Source organism: Rhinolophus ferrumequinum, chromosome 20 (genome assembly GCF_004115265.2).
Source record: "Rhinolophus ferrumequinum isolate MPI-CBG mRhiFer1 chromosome 20, mRhiFer1_v1.p, whole genome shotgun sequence".
NCBI lineage: Eukaryota > Metazoa > Chordata > Mammalia > Chiroptera > Rhinolophidae > Rhinolophus > Rhinolophus ferrumequinum.
Window position 1 is genome coordinate 17,521,002 of NC_046303.1, and position 23,793 is coordinate 17,544,794.

The window sequence follows — 23,793 nt, forward strand, 5'->3', positions numbered from 1 at the left end:
CAAGTGGAATCTAAAGAACAAAACAAAACGAAACAGAAAGAAGCTGATAGATACAGAGAACATTTTTATAGTTGCCAGATGGGAGGGGGTATGGGAGTGGGTGAAAAAGGGGAAGGGATTGGATTAAGAAGCACAAATTAGTTGTTACACAGTAGTCATGGGGATATAAGGTATATCATAAGGAATATAGTAGATATTGTAATAACTGTGTATCTTGTCAGATGGGTACTAGTTTATTGGAGTGATAGGTTGGGGGGCAGGGTAAAAAATGTGAAAGGACTAAGAAATACAGATTGGTAGTTAGAAAATAGGTGGATATAAAGTAAAGCATAGGGAATATAATCAACAATATATTAATAACTATGTATAGTGCCAGGTGGGTGGTAGACTACTCAGGGGGATCACTTCTTAAATTATATAAACGTCTAACCACTATGCTGTACATCTGAAATTAATATAAAATAATATTGAATGTCAGTTGTAAATGAAAAATTAAAAAAAGGGCAGGGGGAGATGAAAGGGAATAAGAGGTTCAAATTTCCAGGTATAAAACAAATGTTTTGGGGATGTAAATGTTTTGGGGATGCAGCATAGGAAATATAGTCAATAATATTGTGATAGTGAGGTACGGTGTCAGATGGTGGCTGGACTTACCATGGCGATCACCTCTTTAGGTGTATAAATGTTGGATAACTATGGTGTGCACCTGAAACTAATATAATATTATATGTTAACTGTATTTTAATAAAAATCTTAAAAGATTAAAAAATAAATTAATTTAAAAACTTCAAAAAAACACCAGCTTAAAATAATTAATATCCCAAAAGGCATATTTTGGGGTGCAAACTCTGCCTCCCTTCGCTTTTATTATTATGATTCTATTAGTATACATTACTACCATTAATTGTGTTTACTTGCATTATCTCATCGCACCCCCTCTGCCCCCACCATTTTCTAATTGAACATCTGAGCCTCTATTAGCAGACTTCATTATGGTTGAGAGTCTCATTGCTATTTGCTAAAGGGCAATGACTCACCCTAAGACATCATCCAACCCACAAGTCAATGGAATTTGGTTCTCTTAACATTGCTGTCTTCCTTTTCCCCCAACATTAGAGCAGGGAAAATTGTCACTTAGAATGCAAAAAGTGTGGGGAAGAAAAAAATTCCCCCTTCCCTCCTCTGGTTCTTTTGGTTGATTGAATGATGAGAAAAACATGAGACAGATTAACAAGAGAAAATCACATTTAATTTCATGTACATGGGAACTTTACATATATGAAACAGAGACCCCACATACATGAGGTTCAGAGACAGAGAAGGAAAATGAGGTATATGTGGCATCCTGAGCTAAAGATGAGGTAAGGCACCTAGGAGCCTCAGGGAGAAGGAGGGGCATTGCAGGAAGATAAGAGCGGACGTTCAGTAACTAGTAGTTTGCCTTGCCATGTAGATGGGTCATAAAGGTTAGTTCTGATAATCGCGTATTATGGAAAAGGCCCCTAATTTAAGTTCTCGGTTGTGGGGTTGGGGGGTGGCAGAAGTTTCTCTTGAGACTTTAGCTCACAATAATCCACATAACACAGAGGCACATCTTGGGGTGACTTGTTCTGAACCCTTACAAAAGCTTTAAAGGAATGAAAGTAGAGCCGTGCTTTGGAAACTGTATTTCTGTATGCCATTACTTTGGGGAAAAGTCAAGGAAGAGGGGCAAATGATAGCAAAATTATTACAAAATAATACTTACGTTGAGCTTTCTTTTACGTTCCTCATAGCATTTTTTTTTATTATTTGATTTTACTGTACCCTAATTTGCCTTGATTTGTTTCAAAATGGATTAAAGGAGACTCACTTGTGCTGTGTTTTAGGTTCACTTGTTTCCCCTGATAGACTGAATCCCTCAAGTCAGGGACTACGTGATGTTCATTTTTGTAAACCTGGCATATAGGACAGACGTCTGATAATTTATGAGTAAATGGATGATGTTCAAGCACATCTGGAACAAGGAGAGAGGCAGATTAGTTGCTGCAGCTTTGATGGTGTTAATGGGCTGAATTGTGTCCTCCCTCCACCGCGCAATCCGCATGTTGAAGTCCTACTCCCCGCTGCTGCAGGATGTAGCCATGTTTGGAGCTAGTGTCTTTACCGAGGTAATTAAGTTAAAATGAGGTGATTAGGGTGGGCTCTAATCCAACTTGACTGATGTCCTTATAAGAAGAGGAAATTTCGACGTGATGATGTGAAGGCACCGGGAGAAGACTGGCTATAAGGCAGTGAGAAAGGCCTGGGTCAGATTCTTTCTTTATGGCTCTAAGCAGGCACCAACCCTGTGGACACCTTGATTTTGGACTTGTAGCCTCCAGAACCGTGAGAAAATAAATTTGTTGTTTAAGTCTCACAGTCTGTGGTACTTTTTTACAATAACCCTAGAAATACAGGTGGCTTATATTCTTGGATGTAGCAAAATACCAGAGGCCTATAATTTGCCTATCTCTAAGGAATAGTCTGCCAAGCTCAATGCCAAAACCTTAAAACTTTATACACTTCCCCCTGGCAAGACATGGGAGAGGGAAGTTTGGATGGCTTAAGGGAAGAAGTAATTACTCATCTTCCACCTCAATCCAGTCAGTTAATGGCAAGCAGCTTGCCATTAACTTCAATTGGATTTGTTTGTTTTGGCGAAGAGAAAGTGTTGGGGTATTTGTGTTCTTAAGTGTTGAAGAGCCTCTGCCAACAGACCTGGTTGCTTTTTCAAAGTAGAAAATGGAAGAGGAAGACTGAATAAAATACTTTTTAATCAGATGTTAATTTGAACTAATTGCTTTTGCATAATTTTAGCAGCGCTACTCTGCCTGTTATGACCGACAGTAGCAGAGTAGGGTGTCTTTTGGCTCATCATGCCTGTTGCTTTAATAGTTGCCGTACCCTTTGATCCACAACCAGTCATACGCAGTTGCCACAACCATTTTCAGCATTTTTTTCATTACCTGCTTTAGCCATAAGCCAAATATATATGCAATTTTTACCATTTATTATTCTTTTAAAATTAGGTCATACATCAAATAGTGCTATTTAGTCAAGTCTTTTGTAGTGCCTTGAGATCTTTTCTAGTGTTTTTCAGATATTGAAAGAGAAAAATTTTGAACGTATACAAGAATAGAACATTTGCTCTTTCATTATTTGGAAGCAGTTTACCAGAATTCTGAGATTAGGGTACTAAATTAATGAGTGAATTAAATAGAGATCTCAGTCCCAGAGTTTTTTAAAAAATTGTGTTTGCCATAAAGTAAAACAAAGCAAAACAACAAAAACCTCTAGTTTATAGGCAATAGGAATTTTAGTCTAATTTTGGCATTAAACTCAGCCACATCCATACTGTCGGATGTTAAGATCCGTAGTCACTGTGGTAAGTGCCAGGGATATGCTTTTTCATTTCTTTCCCCATAAAAAATGTGCTATTTTTTATTCTAAAAAATAAAATGCGTGTCTCTTGAGTAATTAATTCTCCATGAATGAATATATGTATATATATTTTCTTAACCATGTTTTTCATGGGAATCAGACAACAGAAATTTTAGAATGTATTTTTTGGCAAGAACCTTGTGTTGTTCATTAAGGCATATCTGTATACTTTGATAGCTGAGCAGAGGCTATTCGAGTTGATATTCTTCAAAAATAAAATTGCATAGTAATAATACTTTGCCAGTTACTATAATAATTTTTTTAATTTGCATTTTTTTAATTGAATCTTCACAATAACCCCTTGAAAGTAGTTACTTGGTTATCCCAAGTTCACAGATGACAAAAAGGGAAATAACTTGCCCAAGGTTATACTTCAAGTAAGTAACAGAATTAGGATTCAGTTTCTGGCAATTCTGCCTCAGTTTCTACTACTTGATAATGCTGATGAAAATTAAGAAGGCTAATTCAGGATGTGTACCTGAATTAGACAGGAGATTTAGATAGAGCTAAGGTTTTCCCTCAAGAAACAGTTTCTAGGCTTACTCTCATATAGATGCATGGGTGAGAAAAGTAAATTGTCTTTGACAAGTTTTGCTTGAGATAACTTTGTTTTGCATTTTCTTTAGCTTCCTTTTTTTTTTCTTATTTGTACTTAAGTAATTCCAATCTTCTGAATAACTATTGTTGAATATAGTCATTATCTCGGATATTATCACTTTTACTTTTGTTTTATGAATATTAAGCTTTCAGGGAACCAAGTGGCTTGCCTAGATACTTACTCTTGTAAAGAACTGAAATAGAAGCAAATTAAATTATTTTAATGCCTTCTGTAAAGTCAATTTTGGATGCATGTCTTTTTATATTTTCACAGCTTTAAAATATTTTCTGCAGTTTTCTTAAGATGCATTATCTATCTGAAGTTATTTAATTGAAACTGAGAAGAAATGTCCAGTATGTTTTGCAGCTGGTATTCCTGAAAGCTGAATGAAAATTGCAGAGCCAGTTTCTTCATGTTATAATATTTATACTTTTGTCACAATTCTTGCATTTTAATGATTGTTTGTGCACATTGGTTTTGAAATGAACCCAGTAATTTATGTTTGAAATTGCTTTAATTTCACAAACAAGAAGTAACTAAATTTTTGTAGGTTTATTTCTATCCATAGTAACCTGACTATAAAGAAAATGTATTCAAAATTTTAACTATTTTCTATGTTAATTTTCAGGTTGAAGGTTTAGAACAAATGTGGAAAGATGTTCACTTCAGAGAAAGGGGTTGTGGAAGAATGGTTGTCAGAGTTTAAGGTAATGTTTACTGTTTTAATATAATAATTATATTCCAAAGAAGTTTTGTCTGGGGTTTAAATTCCAGTGGCTTTTAAAATATGATGGAAAAACTAAATATTTGTGGAAGCAGAAGTATGTTCCAAGAAACCTTAATAGGGAATTATTTACACATAGTAATCTTTTCTAGATTAATTTGTTTTTTCTTCCAAGTGGGTCAAAGAGTTTGTTTTCTCCCTTTCATGGCAACACCATGAAGAATGGTTAAAATCTCTGAGTGTTGATGTCACTCTCTCCAACCACCATCAAAGATTCAGTGTTGAAATATTTCTCCCAATTTGTGTAATGGGAGTGGGCATGATCAACAATGAGGAGAAGACGGGAAGACATTTACCCAACTTTCTACCAGTGGAACTTTCTGTAGGTGGCTAACCCAGGGACTATATATATAAGGGGTGAAAATGAAACTTCTTTGTTCTTGTTTCGTGAACTCTTCTCAATGATAGCTAAAATTGTGTTGCTTTAACCAGTTAATTATCTTCCCTGATCCTCTGGGTCTCATTATTACACATAATTAATTGCATGAAGTTCATTATCAATGAACCACAGGAATGAAGGGTTTGGGCTGCAACTGTCACTTTTTTGTTCAACCCAAGACCTCTAGGGATAGACCTATAGTCTGACAGTCAGACTTACTGGCTTGTTTCAGTGAGGAAGACTACACAACAGACACTGTGCAAGCATCTTACCAAAGGAAAAGATAAAATTGTTATAGGATTTGGAGGAAGGGTGGAGTTTAAATGAAATTTAAATAAAGCAGTATTTTGATGGTGTGGGGACAGAGCCCCAAAAAGCAGTTTCCAGGATCTCGGCCTCACATAGAAAGGTGCTGGCTCAGGTAGTAAATGGCCATCAACTGTGATTGGATGGCCATCAGCTGTGGCTAGTTGGCCGTCAGTTGTAACCAGTGAGCCATTGGCCACTGATATAACTGCTGTGGCTACGCTAGCAGAAAAATGGGGGCTAGCAAGAAGATGGTGGCTCAGCTAGCAAGCGCGGATTGAAGTTAGCACGGTGGATTGCAGCTAGCGAGGGGAGTCGGTCAGTTGGCAGAAGAGCAGACAGCAGGTCGCACGTCGTGTGAATCCAGTCTCCAGTGAGACTACAGTGGTGTGACTCCCCTACCTATGGCTCCGTGGGTGTTCCTTTTTCGCCTCACCATATCCTGTGTTCTTATGTGGGGAGCGGGACCAGAGACCCTGCCTGTCACCCTGCATGACAGATGGACTCAAAACAAAGCAGAGCTATGTATAAATGGGGTCAACATCTGGTTTTAACTGCGAAGTAAGCCCAGGGTCCTGTTGTCTTGAAAACTACAAAGTTAACATCTGTGTGGAGTGTTGTGTTCAGAAACCCCTTCTCTGAAGTTCTACACTTAAGCTGGAAATTGAGCCTCATTCTCTATATCAAGGTGACTTAGATCCTCCAGCAAGAGTGGGGTGTTTCATTTTACCGATGTATGTTTAAACAGGAAGGTTTTTGATGTCTATGATTTTAGATAACAAAGCTTCTCAGTGAGTAAGAATACAATAGTCATTCAAAAAAGGAGGTTGTTATGACACTTTTCAGCAGCAGTGTGTCCTTGAGAGAAGCGATGTTTCCTATTAATTTTGCAGCTGGCCTTATCGGTCATTGTCATCTCATCCCGATGAATGAATGGCTGGGCAGATTTTCACCTTGTCAGCTTTTATAGTCATGAATTGAGTCCTTCTATGGAACTTCTAAGTCATCATAAAGTGATGTATACTACTATAAAAGTACACTGTATAGAGTACCTTTTACATTTTGTAATAGTTTGATTCAATCTTATATGTGCTTTTTTTTGCACATGTTGTCTTTGTGAATAAGTGTTTAAGGTGTTGTTAAGTATTTTTTTCCTGCTTCAGGAGTGTTTAATTTATTCAGTATATCACGATTTTTTTGGAGGGAAGTGCAGGTTGATGAAAATTGTCATTTAGCAGTTGAGTACCACTTCCAGGGCATACTTATATTTAATGGTGAAGTTAAATTTGCAAAAGCAAATATAGCCAGTTAGCCATTCTTTAATGTGGGAGTTGTGGAAAGAGGGCATGTTAAAGGATGGAGCATAGGAGAGGAGTCAACTATTAAGGTAAATAATTAAAAATCATGACTGATTCCCTTCCCTTCCCTTGCCTGCCCATCTGTTTGTTTATTCTCTTCCCCTCCTGTCTTAGATATGTATATAGATACCCTTGGAAATACAGCAGCAAGGGGTTGGGGGGCAGTGCAACAGTAAGGGCAGCAGTGTGCCCTAGTGTTGGGGGAAGTGGGTGGTTCGGGGGGAAGGGTTGCAGAAATGGCAGGTAGAAGAGTCAGTCAGAATGGTTACATTGGTAGGTTGGTTACTTTGTGCAAATAAGTAAATACATAAGGATAATGGGAGTTAGATTTCTGTGTCTGACAAAGGAATTAGAAACATGGAACAGGGAAAGGCAAGAAAGAACCGTGAAGTGTTGGATTGGAATTAGAAAGATCAATATGAACTCATGGATCTAAATATGTATGTGATATATTTACATATGTGTATCTGTACATGTATGCATACATATATTTCCTAGTTTGTTCACTAAGAGGAGCAAGAAGCAGTGACATCCCAGTAGCTTTGAGTACACCAAGCACACAGATCTTGTTTTCTAAATACCATCTTTCACTAAAAGAAACTAAGATTGAATAACAACGTATTATATAAGTAATATTTTATCAATATAACATATGTTATGTGGGTAGTGATATTTTATTAAAATTTTTATAAATTTAATTCAAGGGTAAGGAAACTTTTCCATTGAGAGGAGGGGAGTGAAATCCTGTAACATATGAAATAAAATAATTTAATTTTTCCCCAATCATGTGAGATTAAAATTACCCAATTTTCAATCAATTTGGTATAACAAATGTTTTAAATTATTGTCAAGTCTATAGCCAGGTAAAAGAAAGATGTTTCCTATTCCTTTGTTAATTTAGTAAGCATTCCTGAAAATTATTTTTGTGTGTTATTTTGAATTGTGTTAATGTGTGTTGAATTCAGCTCTGTTTATGTTTGATAAAGAGGTCATCAGGCAAAGTCAGCAGCATACTGAAGGAATGTTAGATAGAACAGTGCTTAAGAACAAACCTCTTAAGTACTTTTAAAATTAGAGTATCTTTTGAAATGATTTGTGATATTAATTATGTATTTTGGTTAAAATAGTTAGCAAAGGAAATTTGGGGTATATCTATGCATCCTTATAAAAAGTCTCTGATTGTTTAATTTAATAACCACAGTGCTAATAAGGCCAAGGTCATCGTGATTGGTAGAGTAGTACAGAGTACATTGGGCTGAGAAGTCAGAAACCTTCTGATCTACTCATAATTCTTCTGTTAGATGATTTTTTAATGTTGAACAAATCACGTACTTCGTTGGATCTCAGTATTCTCATCAGAAAAATGTGAAGTAGGTGGTCTATGGAGATTTTAGTTCCATGGTCACAGTCTGAACTCCCAACCTCATAACCTCACTCAACATTCTGTCAAATGCACGAAAACAACACAGTTTCACCTTGTACAATCCTTTTTTTTCCCCTTTGGAAGAACTATTCAGTACATACTCTGGCTTTGGGCTCTCGTCGTTAGTACTCTCTTTATATACCAACAAAATGTTTAGACTGGGACTTCATTATTTTAAGAGTTCATGAATAGTTCAATCTCTGTCTTTTCAAAGATTTATCTGTAACATTATCTTTCAGATTGTATTATGTTTTCCTTAATGTGATATGTAGATTTATCTAGCAGATTTCCAGGCTCCTAATTTTTTCAATTTTCTGGTAGTCACTGAATGTCAATTCAGTCTTATGTACAATGTTGTTGAGCAGAGTTGTTTTATTTATTGGTTCTCCACCCATCTGTCCATCTTCATTAATGCTCTTCCACTCAACCCATATCAAATCCTTACATTTAAAAAAAACAACAAACCATCTGCCAAATGATATGAAGCATCTGTCTTCAAATTTTGCCAAGAGTAATTTTCCATTATTACTTTTTTTGTCTCCAGTTCTGCCTTCTGAAAAGTGAGAAAGCTTAGCTGTGTTTAAGAAGGCCAGTACCTTCTTAATACAGTGCAGGAAAATTTAAAGGTTTGCTATAACACTTTTTAAATCATTAGGCTCTTTTAGATCTTAAGTTTTTCAAAATGCTGTTCATAAACATAGCAATTATATTTTCTCCCTTCTATAAATAAAAGTAATTTCTCTCACATTCACAAAATGAAATAATGACAGAATTATTATTACGTTGTCAGATAAGATGTAGTAATTCACTGCACTAATTTTTAGGAGATTTTCCTCTTATTTAGCAGTAGTAGCCTAGGTCCAGGGTATTTTCTAGAACTTGTCTTTTCAGAAAAGAGCTCTCCTTTTGCCTTTGGCTATTTTATAGAAAATATTTTACCTCATGAAGGTTAATTGGTGTATAAACTAAAAATTGTAGTTCACATTATTAATGAATATTCCATTTTTAGCCTAGATAATATATATAATAGTATAATAACCTTTATATTCACTAATTTTTTAAGATTTATATTTCAATTCACTTAGTTTTAAAATTTATAGTTAGACACACACTTGTGTGTATATGTATTATACACATACATATGTATTATATATATAATATATAGATACACAATATATTTTACATATATAATTTGGGTTCATTTTCATTCAGGGGATTAGAAATCTGCTGTTTATTTGACTATTATTTCCTTTTACATAAATTCCCCCACTATTAGGTTACTGTTGATCAAATAACGGAAATGGAATGTTGCCTGGAGCTCTTTTGTTACATGCTTTTGAAATATTGAAGAATCCCCTAATCTCCTCTTTATGTAAGCTGTTGCAGTTGAAACGCCCTCTCTACCTCTCTACCTCCCGAGAATGGTGGAAGGTTCCCGGATAGTTCACTTTCACTTACCTTACCACTCTGGTAAACAAAGCTATCTTAATAAATTAAAAAAAAAAATCTGTTCACTTATATATCCTAAGGTGAAATGTGACCTATTTTTAAAAAATCTACTGAAGTGTAAATAGTGACAGTGTTTATTTCTTATTCTGTTCATCTATAATATATTCCTTCAGCATAAGTTTGAGTATGAGGCACAACTTGTGCTGAGTGCTATGGATGGGGGGACAATAAGACAGTTTGTTCTCAAGGAGCTCACAATAAAGTAAAAAAGAATCAGATATCCTTGTTATAAAAATATATGCTGCTTAATTTTCTGTGTGTGTTTATGTACACATACCTCTATGTACACTAACAATAACCCACTTTAAGCCATGTAATACTAGGATATGGGAGATGTAAGAAATAATGTATATCTTGGAATGACTGTTAGCAATATTTTGAGATTGTATCTACTGGATTAACATTGATTGAAGGATGTATTTTGCATGAGAAAGAATAATGACTTGGGAAACATGTTAAGAAAGAGGTATATTCTAGAAGGATAGGTTGTTATCATTTGTTATAATGGAATGTTTTATTTTTGTTTTTGTTTTCAGATTTCCCTACTGCTTTTACCCACACCATCTGACTTAACTACTAGAGTTTTGTCTCTTCCCGGTCCTCTCTGGTCATGGTTTCCCTTCTGAGTGGGTGGTGCTGGCAAGCTGTGATTAGTTGTATATGTTTTCAGTGGCATTAGGAAAACTAATTTGTTGGTAGTGTGGCTACCTGTTTCTCTAGTTCTGAGAAGTCTAAAATTTCCCCCCAATTCTGTAAAGGAGAACAGCCTTACCTAACTTAACAGTCACAGTATGTAAACTCAGCAGTTACCTTGATAATGATGATCTGTGGCTTTAAGGTTTCAAACATTATTAGATCCTTATACAACAATGTTTATTAACACAATGTTTACTAAGAAGCAGGATCATTATGGCTAAGGAGATTTGTAGCTTATGTAATGATACAGAAACTGTATTTCTGTCTTTACACATGATTTGTATTTTCATTTCAAACCCCAAAGTGTGATCAAGGATGAAGTTGATTTTAGTTTATGTCCCTGTTGATGATAAGAGGATTAAGCATATTTTTTGGGTTTTTTTGCAATTATCTTGTTGAAATATAATTCACATGATATAAAATTCACTGTTTTTAGGTGGAAATACAGTAGTTTTTGGTATATTCATAGTGTTGTGCAACTAACACCAGCATCTAATTCTAGGACATTTCTGTCACCTCAAAAAGAAACTCCGTACCTGTTAGTTACTCCCAGCTCTCTCTGCCCCAATCTCTGGCAACAACTAATCAGTCTACTTTTTGTCTGTGGATTTGCCTATTTCGCACATTTCTCAAAAATAAAATGTATATATTTTTTAATTTGTTTAGACACTACCAGAAACATCTTTACTAAATTATGCCACAAATTTGAAAGACAAGAATTCTTTAGTTTCATCTCTCTATAAAGTTATCCAGGAGCCACAAAGTGAGGTAAGTGCTCTTAGAGTTTATTGTACTAGTGCTATTCAATTGATTGATTTTTTAAAATGTTTTATTGGGAAATATAAGATATATACATAACAGAGTAAAAAAAGTATGTGTTTAAAGAACTATAGTATATATTATGGAATGTTTAGCTGATTACCTTTGACGAATGGGGTAGGGAGGATAAGAGAAGAATGTTATGTTCAGAAAATGGCAGAGTAAAAAAAAAAAATTAAAAATGAACCCCAGTGTATAATAACCCAGACCAAGAAATAAAATTATTAGCATATTTCAAAAGCCATCTCTGAACATGTTCCTCCCTATCTATCTATCTATCTATCTATCTATCTATCTATCTACCTACCTACCTACCTACCTACCTACCTATCTTGCTGGAGGTAGCCTAGCAAAGTCTGGATCACTACATTCATTTATTCATTCATCAAATATTTGTGTGCCCATTATGAGCCAGCTGCAGTGCTAGGCAATAGAAAATCAAAGGTGAGTAATACATGGGCTTGATCCCAAAAGAGGAAAGGGGTAGAAAATAAGTAAACACATGCTTTCAAGGCAATGTTTCCCTGAGTCTAGATAGATATGTATGAGTTTGCCAGGTGTGCAAGATAGTATATGGAGGCCTGAAAAAATGCAAGGCATTTAAAGAATGGCGTGTCGTTTTGTCTGGCTGGTGGTTTTCCCAGTCCTTCCTTTTTTTCTCTTGCCCCTATCTCCTTTTCATTTTTTTTTTAAACAGCAAATTTAGTTTGAAGGTAATTAAATGATCTATACTCCAGATTCTGGTGCTTATAAATCCCACCATTCATAGTAGACATAGGAAAGCATTGGAAATAGCATGTACAATAAAAAGGCCTGGCATTTGGAAAAAAGCAAATAGGCTAATGCAGTAGTTAACAAGAGGATAAGACTGTGATAGAAACTAAAGCTGGAAAGATAGGTTTAGGTTGCAACTATGGTGGGTCATGAGATCTATCGTAAGCAATTTAGACTTTTTTTTGGACTGAAGGGATGACAGATTATTCTTTTAAGAGAGTGGCTATGTGGAGGATGAATTGGAGAATACAAAAATTGAAAGCAAGAAGATTAGGAAGGAGGCTTTGAAAACAGCCTAGGAAGGAGCTGTTAAGAACCGGAACTAGGGCAGTGTCAGAAGGAATGGAAAGAGGTGGGGCAGAGGGGAGAAGTATGAGGTGTGTAATTTTTTTTATTTTAGTACTTGTGTTTGGTAGATGACATGATCAGTGTGAGCTCTAACTCCACTAATCTTATTATTCAGTGGTAAAGTAACATGCTCTGGAGTCCAGTCCTATAGGAACCTATGCACCTTTGGGATGAAACTATCGAAACTAGAGTCTTTTGTTATTTGAGCAGTTAACCTCTTTTTAAGGGAGTCTGGAATAATCCAGCTTTTGCTACGTATGCTATAATGTACACCATGAATTTTAGGCGCTGAAGAAAAGTTTAGGGAGTGTATTGACATGCCAAAAACATTAACTGGAATAACTGAATAGAACAATCATATTTTGCTTGTCTCCCCGTCCTCCCCAAAGCTTCTTAATTGGTATAGTTTGTACAGGTAGATTGGTTTCTTGAAGGGTTTTTAATGGGTTTAGGTAGAAGCTGTTTTAAAGTTTTCCATGTTTAATTGAGAATTATTTCACCAAATAGAGTTAAGTATAGTTATGTACTTTATTACTTATTTTTAACACATTAAATCTTGCTTATCATTTCTTGCTTAGTATTTTTGAAAGACTTAAAAATTATTCCTCTAATGAAGTGTGTTTCAACCAAGCTACTTAGGCTAGAGTTTGTAAGGTAAATTTCTGACAGGCTAGTTTGGTTCATAGTATTTCTTTTATTCAGATTAACGGTGAATGTAGCTCTAAGGGTTCATAGCAGTATTTCTCAAAATATTTGTGGTGAAGGACCAGATTTTTGTTTTTGTTTTTTAATTTCCAATCTGTACTTGATGTACACGATGAGCAGGTAACTCACATCGTGTGAAATACCACACAAATTTGATAACCTTTAACTAACCTGTACCCTGTTCAATAAGTGCTGATCACCTACTTGGATGTTGTAGCAATATCAAGTTGCTATAAAAGTTTCTAAATGCTTCCTTTCAATTTCTGTATTTATATTGTTGGGGACTGGTAACAGTTTGTGGGTGGCCTTCGGTCCAGGCACCACACATTCAGAATGCTGGTTTCCGAGGTTTTGCACATAGTTTGTTTTATGTTTTTCACCCGATTAATGTGGTGAACACTGTGTGTATTCTGTATTCTTAAAAGACAACTCGATCTTAAAAAAATATATTTGGAAATGCTTCTGAAATATGACAGTGTAATCTACTTTTACATCACAACCTTCTTTTTGCTCTTTAGACTATGTTGCATCTTAATTTGGAGATATTCCTGAAGAGTTGTTATGATTGCCTTTTGGCATTTTTGAAATTTGCAACATTGGCTCTGGTGTAGTTTGAAGTCCAGCAAATTTGGTATTTGGATTTTACTAATAGTACTTTTTCATTTTTTAATTAATTTAATAAATATTTGTTGAACTCATATAACATGCCAGAAATCACTTAGAAATACAGCACGGAACAAAATAGACTAAATTCTTGATCCTTATGGATGAGAACTTGTATTCTGGTAGGTAAGATAGACATTAAACAAATACCTAAATGTGTAATACAATGTCATTTAGTGATAAAATTATGAAGATAAATGAAATGGAGTACGGGGAGTTTGAGTTGGGACTGAGGAGGTGATGGTTGATCCAAGGTCTGAATGAATTAGAGGGAGAAAATAAAACGGGGGGCAAGAGCTTTCCAGGAGAGGGAATAGAAAGTGCAAAGGCCCTAAGAACGGTATGTATGGAGTGTTGAGGAAACTCTAAAGAGGCAATTTATGGTACAATGCGCTTTTCTTGACTGGTGCTTTTAACTGGCTGTAACTTTAAGAAAGGCATGTAAGTAGAGGCTCAACAATGCTCAAGACTGTTATGAAACCATCTGTTTTTTGAATGAGTCACGTAAGTTGCTTTGCCGTTCTAGATGTAGGGAGGCCAGAGTGAAGAGAGGATCAGTTCAATGGCTATTGGCACCGGAATAGTACTGTCCTTCCACCTTTTTTGTATCTTCTTCCTATCTGTGTTCCTCAGTAATTGTTCAATGCAAAAAAATTTGCACAATTTTTTTTTGGTAAATTTACCCAAACTTAACTCTTTCCTGTCTTCTATTCCTGTCTTAGTCATTTAAAGGCATTTTTAAGTTGCATTTCTATTATGATTATAAATCTCTCTTAGGATACAGATGTCTTACGAGTGGATTGTTGTAAGAGTTCATTTGTAACTTAGTTGTTTTAGAATGCAGAATGTATTTTAGAGTGGAAAGAAGGTACATGGTGAGTAGGTTCTCATGAGACTCATAAAAAGCCCATTTAACCCATGAAAATATACCTGAGGTGCAGTTCTCTCTTAATAGTACCATAAAAACTACCCACCAAATATAACAGTGAGAAAATACATTCAAAAATTCAAACCAGACCCCAGGAGTACAGCATGTCCTAATGCCCTAATACTTGTCTCAAGTATATTCAAATTAGATAAGTCAAACACCACCTGTATTTCCCACATTATATATCATTTTATTCTTCTCTGACATTTTTCTTGTTTACTTGCAATTGAGCCTTGGCTCCAGTTCTGACCTTTGTGAGCTGTGTGATTTTGATCATAGTAGATAGCGTTTTTGTCTCAATTTTCTTATGTAGAAAGTATACATAATGATATTTTAACCTACAGCGGTGTGGGAATTGAATGGGTTCACGTATGTGAAAGCATTTTGTAAGCTGTAAAACAATGCACAGATATTGGTATTTGTCTCTACTAGTTTAATATGCATGATTTAATCTCATTGCAACATATAATTCCTACTTCCCCTTTGAATCTGTCTTCATTTGGTTCTGCTTGCATAAAGCAAAAACCCTTTTAATTTTGGATTTTAAACCTTTTGAGGATTGATTTTTGTACTCATGTAGACTATTGAATAAATTTTTAACGTAAGGTTTCATAATTTTGCAAATACTTGTTAGACTACATCAATCGATTTAATCAAAGCTTTCCCAGGTATTTAGAGATGATGCAAGATTATGAATGGACACTGGTCCAAAAAGAAATTTTGAAAACGCCTGAAAACTAAACTTTCCCCTACCAGTCTTTTTTTCAAAATTGTTTAACTCTCAGTTTAATTACAAACAGAATATATCTGTATAATTAATAATCTGCCAGAAAATTTAGGTGGAATTTAAACCAAATATGTCCTTCAGAAAAAGGCATTCTATTGGTTAAGCAACGTGGTTGATTAGATTCTTCAACTCCTGTGCAGCATTAGGTAAAAGCAACAGAAAGCAAAGTACCTGAAACTCATTCTCTAAATGAGAATTCTTCAGTTCCCCTACCAGTCTTTCTTTGTTCCTACCATCCCAACCCCATTCTTTCAGATTCCTACCCTATAAACTTTTTTTGCTATTCACGAATGGGGTTACTTTGCCTCTGGCCCTCCAGTTTCCTGTTAGCGTCCTTTGCCATGCCACAGTGGACGGACACCTGTTGCCCTCTAATGACCATTTTGAGAATGGAAAACCTATTCCTTAACTGTTAGAAGTTAGATAAGTTTTCAATAGGAAAGACTAGTTTGACTTGGTTAATATTTATTGAAATGTAACTTTTGCTATACCTTGTATAAATAATACTAAGTTTAATCACACCCACTTTACTTTATATATTTAACTTATTTGAAATCAAAACATCCGCTGTAAATTAGTTTCTGTTTATTATAATTATTGGTAGTTGAAAATCTGTTTAGTAAATTGACTTGAATCTATTGCCTAAGTTAGTAAAGTAATGAACTATATATAGTTCACTTTAAATATAATAATAGCCTGATGGCTTGAAAAATTAAGTATCTTGTGAATGTTTTACATACATATTTGTTTACGACTTGTGTGTGATCATTGCATATGCTTTAAGTTAATACTTATCTATAAAGGTCTCTTGTCATGACTTTTTGATTTAAAAAAAATGTCTGTTATAAAGATAGTCAGCTCTGTTAACCAGATAATGCTGGGAGTGTGGTCGGAGAGGAAAGGTGATAGGTAACTCCAAATCATGTGTAAGACAAAGTGACAGCGATGTCTAGATTATTCAGTGGCAATTAACCATGGTTACAATAGGGATCTAGATCTAGGGGTTCTATGATTATTCAGCTACTCCACACACCAGTCATTGCTGTCTGATGCTGCCTGATTATAAGCCCAGGAGGTGACAGTACTACCTAGGAATCCCATTTCAATTTCTCCAACTCTGTACCCAATTCTTTTATATATTGACATTTTTTAAAATTCTTTTATATATTGGCTTTCTTTTTTTTTTAAGATTTTATTAGGTAAGGGGAACAGGACTTTATTGGGGAACAATGTGCACTTCCAGGACTCCCTTCAAAGCCAAGTTCTTCTCCTCTCAATCGCAGCCGTGGAGGGCGCAGCTCAGCCCTAGGTCCAGTCGGCCTCGCCAGTTGCGGGGTGCGCAGCCCACCATCCCCTGCGGGACTCGAGGAGCTGAACCCGCAAACCCATGGCCGAGAGCCCACTGGCCCACGTGGGAATCGAACCGGCAGCCTTTGGAGTTAGGAGCACAGAGCTCCAACTGCCCGAGCCACCGGGCTGGCCCAGCTTTTTTTTTAATCAGTCAGAAAGGATATTAAGGAAGAAACTTCTTGTAACCTCAGTATTTTAAGAAGTGAAAAAGATATGGTTTTAATAACAATACTGCCTTAGAGTTATAGAATATTTTAAAGTGTACACAGTGCTTCCATATATACTTGATTTGCACTGTTTGGCCTTCCACTAGAGTTCAGAGTTTTACTAAATAGCTTAGCAGTGAATAGTTTTGCTTCCAAAGTGGAAACATTTATGTATTTCAGTAATTACCAACCAGAGAAAAACCTGTATTTCATCTATCACTGTCATTCAAGTACAATCCAGTCTTTGAATTAACATTTGTCTTTCTTCCAGTTGCTAGAACCTGTCTGTCACCAGCTCTTTGAATTCTATCGCAGTGGAGAGGAGCAGTTGCTTCGATTTACACTGCAGTTTCTTCCAGAACTGATTTGGTGCTACCTTGCGGTCTCTGCCAGCAGAAATGTGCATAGTAGTGGATGCATTGAAGCTCTTCTTCTAGGGGTTTACAATTTGGTTTGTATTTAATGTAGTTAACAAAATGTTTCTTGGCAAAAGCAAATATATAACCTTTTCAGCAAAAGCAAATACATAATAGTAACTACTTTTCATTTTAGTAAAGCTAATATTTGCTTTTTTATACATCAAATGACTCATAGTTCATTCTTCCAAAAATAACTTTATGGAGGTTGAGGGCTATAGGGGCATACATGTAATTATGTAAATAAACCTTTTTGGATTGATCGAAGACTGCAAATCACACCATTTCAATTCTTTTATAGTGGTATCTGAAAATATCATTGTTGAATTTACGATTATTTTAGCTATGAATTGTCTGTGATCTTCACAAAAAAATTAGGAGAAAGGTTTAGTCTAACATCTACCACTAATAATTCTATAAAATCTGGACTGTCTCCAGAATCCACACCATTGATTTAACATATAGTTTGCATTACTAATAGTGTTTGTTTATTAACTAGTATGATATTCTATAGACTTAAGATTTGTACTTATTAAAATAGAGAAGAAATTTAAGGGCCTTTTCTTGACATATTTCATAACGGTGTTAATTGATTTATAAAATGTAACTTTTTACCTGAGAAAAATTAATGATTATTAAGACACTACATATGTGTAAAAAATAAATATTTTAAAGATATTTTCTTTCACTTTTGTAGGAAATAGTTGACAAAGAGGGACATAGCAAAGTATTGAGTTTTACGATTCCATCTTTATCTAAACCATCTGTATATCATGAAGTAAGTGAAATTTTATCAAAGTAAGTTTAATGTTTCTAAGATTTGAAGTTGCTATAAATTTAGAGTGTGGTGATTGAGGCAAAAAATTTTGGTCAATTTATGAGAACCTTAAAAAGTATAAAACACCACACAAAGTATTTGCTATTCTTAAAGTGAAAAATGAGAAATCAAAATCATTAAACTTTAAACTGAAAATCTAACTGTAAGAGAGCTACTGAAAGTATTAATTTTAAAATGTTTTTCTTTTCTTATTGATGGATAAGACTGTCATTTTTTTGTAGCAATTATTTATTTCCATGGTAGAATTTTTGAAATTACATATTTTTATTTTATTTTTGTTGTTTGGTTGTTAATTATTTATAAAATCTTTGAGCAGAAAATTTAGTAGGCAATATGAATATTTCTTTTTTTACAGAAAAATTGGTAAAATTGATTCACAATGTGGAAGTTGAGATGAATAAAATAGCTGTCAGTTGGCATCTTGCCTCTGAGTTTGATTTATAAAAATATCAGTGAGCTCCATTTTCTGTATTTTGCTATTTTTGGGGGGCAATGATGAAGAGAGTCTTTTTTATAATTATAAAACTTCAGACTTTGATGTCATTTGAATATTTTTAAGATATGTGATGTTCAAGGCAGTCATTCTTAGTGGTGTATGTGTTCTAAGTATATTTTCAACAGAATGTTTTTTTCTTCTTCTTTTTCATTCAAATGTCTTTCTTTAGCCTTCCAGCATTGGGTCCATGGCTCTGACCGAGAGTGCACTATCCCAGCATGGCTTGTCAAAAGTTGTGTACAGTGGACCACATCCCCAAAGGGAGATGCTGACAGCACAGAATAGGTATACTGTGGAGACATCACCTACTATCCTGCCACACTGATTTAAAAATAGTATTTCAGTAGATTTATAAATAATGTTTAATGAGTTGTATATAACAATTTAAAAATATATTGAGTCATTTTATACAAGAGAAAAACATCTTCCCAGTTTGTCACTCATACTTTGCTTTAGATGTCATCTGGAACATTGAATTTTAAGATAATTTTCATCTGACTGTTACTTGGGTAGTCGTCTTTTTTCTTTTAGCTTTGTATTGTTATTGTTGTGATTATTTTGTACAGGTCTGTTCCATAGCATAATATCTCTCCCTAATGCCTGCTAAATTTAATTATGGTTGACTTCTTAGAATTCTAAAGATTTCTAAATATTCTTTTGGTTTATCTTTAGGTTTGAAGTGTTGACATTTCTTTTGTTGTGTTACAATGCTGCCTTAACCTATATGCCCAGTGTTTCTCTTCAATCACTGTGTCAAATTTGTTCAAGGTAAATTAAAATTTAAATATCTTTAATATTGAAATATATGAATCTAGGATACTGGTTTGTTACTTATCTAGGTTATTTTTGTTTTGTTTAGTGAATTGTTTAAAACATTAAATAAGTTAATGTGAAGCTGAGCCTAGCCAATACATAGCTCTCTATAAATGACAGTCACCAAAAAACACAATGAAGAGGGTAAAACTGAATAGCATTTCAATGGAATACTTAATTAGAAAGGACCATACTATATAATTAAAATAATGGAACTGTTAATGACCTTTCATTTTTGGCATGTGGTTGGTTTCTGTTTTGTTTGCTTTTAAAAAAATTATTATATTTATTGCGCTCTAATTTGGTACCAAGAAATAAGTAAGAGATACTAGTTTTTAAATTTTCTTTGTTTAAAAAAATTGAGGGAAGAGGTTGGTTGAATAAATTATGATAGTCCTTAGGTGTAGTATGCAAAAATTTTTAAATTCTGATTTAGAAGAGTATTTAATGATAGGGTATATATGGTGTGATTCTAGCATTGACTGTATATGACCAGAATATTAACAATTGTTATGTCTAATTGATAGAATTATGGTTTATTTTAATTTTTTCCTGTGTACTTTTCTCCCCTCTAAATTTGCTATGATAAAGATGTTATTTTTTTTTAAAAAAAAAAAAGAAAGAAAAAAAGAAAAGAAAACAAAAAAGACACAGAAAAGGCCTTTGGTATTTCAAGTAATTAAGAGAAAATATTGAATTAAGGACCTTGTAGAATAATTTAGATTTGGGGAATTTAATTTAGAAAATGCAACTTTGAAAAGTTAGTAAGAAGGAGGGTACACAGAGCAATACTTAGAAATCAAATCAAAACAAAACAAACAAAAGACCAGAAATTGGTACAAAATAGGATAGAAAACCATAGAGGACCAGAAGGAGAAGGGAAGTAATAAGGCAAGGGACTTGTTAGAGAAGACAGAAGTGGAGAGTCTTTCAGATGATCCCTGAGTTAGAGCATAATCACATTTCCTCCACCTAGGAAGATGATACCAATGTGCCTTCTCTCCCACTTACTGAGTCTTTCTAATAGGTTTCTTGTTTTAAATCCCATAAAGTCAGAGGTGCTCAGATTTTTGAATTTTGTAAGATCTGTAAAATTTCGAAAAAGCTGGAGTGGATGGGTATCTACATAGTGTTGCCAACTTTTTTTTTTTGCCAAGTCATTATATTATAAATATCTGCCATCAACATTATTTAACAAAGGGAGACTATTTTAACATCAAAAAAGGGGGAGAGTGGAAGGATAATAAGTTATAAATTAAAAATGGGATGTTTAGCTTTCTTTGTTTCTCATTTCCCTATGGTCAAGGGAAAGCTTTGTTACGGTCTAAAATTAGAGCAAGGACCAAAACTTCAGAAACACTCTTTTAAGGAATAACTTGATGCAGCAACTTTTTACCTGTAGAATTTAAGTCACTCTACAAAGCTCAGGTCCTACACTTAAACAGCGTCTTAGATGGTACGACCCAGGAATGTGTGTGTGTGTGTGTGTGTGTGTGTATAAAATGTTCTGATACATTTGAAGCTCTAATATTCTGATACATTCAGATGTACTAATACAACCTCCTAAATAAGAGCCGCTGTTGACGTTTTCCTGAAACTGCTGATGGAAAAGTTAGGAAAGAACATGTATCACAGGCTTCTGTCCTCTGTAACTCCAATGCACTGCCCTCTAATATAATTACTTTTACTATTGGGTTGGCGCAAAAGTAATTGTGGTTTAAAAGGTTATAAATAATTGCAAAAACCGGAATTACTTCTGCACCAACCTAATAACTGGGTAGAAAATAATCCTTCGAGAACACAAGAGCTGGTTTTAAAAACAAAGAGAAACAGATTATTTAAAAACTAGCTGTAGGATTTTGGCCAAGGAAGATTTTAGTAGAAACATTAAATTAATTCTTTGTCACGAGAAAAACTATTCTGTATAAATGTTCACCATCTGCAAGAAAACGAGAGGAAAGAGATCTAAGTAATTCAAAAGACTTAAGCTTTAAGTAATGCTAACTCTTAAGAACATGATATAAGAGGAACTCCTTCAAATTTGTCATTCCTCTCTTTTTTAGTTTGCTTTTTTTTTTTAGATTTCCCATTACTGTATTCTCAAAGGTTTAAAATCCAGTTATTCATTTCTCTTAATTTGTGGTTCCCTGTTTATCAAATATTCTAATAAAGACCTTTTTTGTACATTTTAATGAACAGAAAAGAATTAGAAAGCACTTGTATGTCACCAAAGCCTAATCCATGCCTATGGAAAGAAAATTGGTTACAGAACTGTGGTGATAAGCAATTTATAAATGATTATGATAGGTAAAGTGTAAGAGCTTCCTGCTGATCTTGGTCCTAGTGCAGGTTTTCCTGAAGAATAAAGTGATCACACTGTGTGATGGCTGAGCCAGTCCTTTTGGCCATGTGGCAGGGGTTTCAGATTGCTACTCAACTTGGTAGTTGGTGACTGTGCCAAAAATGATTGACTGGGGTAGCTATTAGATTGGTGCAAAAGTAATTGCGGTTTAAAAGGTTAAAAATAATTGCAAAAACCGCAATGACTTTTGCACCAACCCAATAGAAGGAAGGATACATAAATACAACCAGAAAAAAAATCATGCAGTATCTGAGCTAGAGTCAGTGACAGATGTGTCCCATTCTTCTTTTTAACCTCTGATTATAATGAATTGTGGAAGTAATTAAAACAATCTTAGACACTTCCCACCATCCACCCATACATACAAATCCATTCTGCTGAGCAGAAATCTGTTCAGTTACTATGAGCTTTGCTTTCCTGATTCAGACTGATGGCCAGCTTGATCGCCTCATACACAGTGTGCACAGACTGCGTCAAGAAGAGGTTTGAAAGGAGGCGAGAGCTAGATTGAAGCAGTTTTAGTCAACAAATTTCTATTTTCTGTTAGTACTAAACATATGTATATGGCCTTCCTAACAGGTATATATACCCATCAATACTACAAATATGTTTTGCTAGTATACTCGTATATCAAAGTCCTCTAAATTTGGGAAAGTATTTTGATGTGGAGTATATTAAAGATGAAACTGTACTAAGCTGGTAAGTTAAATCCTTTCCCGTTGTCTAAAGGACTGTCCTGATTTTGTTTACCTGGTAAGTCACTCAGCTGACTGACTTGGGTATGTATTGCTATGGACTCTTTTTTTCCATTTTTTGTTTATTTTGTTCTATTTTATTTTACTCTGTTCTATTTTATTATTAGTTTCAGGTGTACAAACCAACGTAATAGACATTTATACTCCTCACAAAGTGGACCCTTGATCAATGTATTTGTTCTTGTGTATCTGTAATGAAACCCAGCCCTTATCCTAAATCAACCTTCCTGACTATATAAGCAGATTTCTTCTTGTTTTCTGTCTATTAAGCACACATTTGTGCAAATAAACCATTCTGCCGATTAATTCTCCTGACTGATAAAATTATATATATCAATCACAAGTGTATGCCACTTTGTTGTCATCCAATGAATGACAGCTGTTACTGTACTCCAGTGATGAACACATGTTCACTATGGATGCAGCACATCTCTTTGTTTTTTCTCACCTGTTTGCTGTTACCAACAGTTCTAGAACATATCTTACACTAAGTCATTTTTTTGTTGAAAGAACCTATAGTTGAGTTTTCATTGCTTACTGTTTTATTTGCAAACTTTTTATCTATCCAAATCATCTCCATCCTTCATAACCCAATTAAAATAGTCATTTCTCTAACAACTTGAGCACTATTTTTGCGAGTGGTATTCTCTTGAGGAAAGTGACAGAAAACACAGCCTTTATTAGGCTCCTAATTTCGAAGAGCAGAAGCATGAAAACAGTAAAGTGCTCATTTATTGTATAGGCAGTTCTTTCATTTTCTCTTTTCTCCCTTACCTCTTCTACTTCCCCTTTTCCTGCTTTCCTGGACTAGTAGACTGGACCAAATTTTAAGTTACTCAAATTAAAAAGTACAAATTACTCAAATTAAAAAGTAGAAAAACAAGTATTTCCCTTTTCCCAGCTAGTTTCTCCTCACTGATCTGATGATCTTATGATTGTAGTTAATCTACTTTCTTTTCTACCTTAGGTTCTGGTATATTCATGAATAAATACTCTCTCCAGTTAGCCCCACTGGAAT

At 34.7% G+C, this 23,793-nt stretch overlaps 1 protein-coding gene across 2 annotated transcripts in view; it reads left to right on the forward strand.

Moving 5' to 3' along the window:
* The window catches only part of HYCC1 (hyccin PI4KA lipid kinase complex subunit 1), a 65,125-nt gene that overhangs the window by 13,364 nt on the left and 27,968 nt on the right, over positions 1-23,793 (forward strand). For both annotated transcript variants that reach the window (XM_033088480.1, XM_033088481.1), the window contains exons 2-7: positions 4,689-4,767; positions 11,182-11,283; positions 17,367-17,546; positions 18,209-18,289; positions 19,015-19,130; positions 19,518-19,613. In XM_033088480.1, the coding sequence (XP_032944371.1) occupies positions 4,717-4,767; positions 11,182-11,283; positions 17,367-17,546; positions 18,209-18,289; positions 19,015-19,130; positions 19,518-19,613 (626 nt within the window). In that variant the 5' untranslated portion in view covers positions 4,689-4,716. The remainder of the gene's footprint in view (positions 1-4,688; positions 4,768-11,181; positions 11,284-17,366; positions 17,547-18,208; positions 18,290-19,014; positions 19,131-19,517; positions 19,614-23,793) is intronic.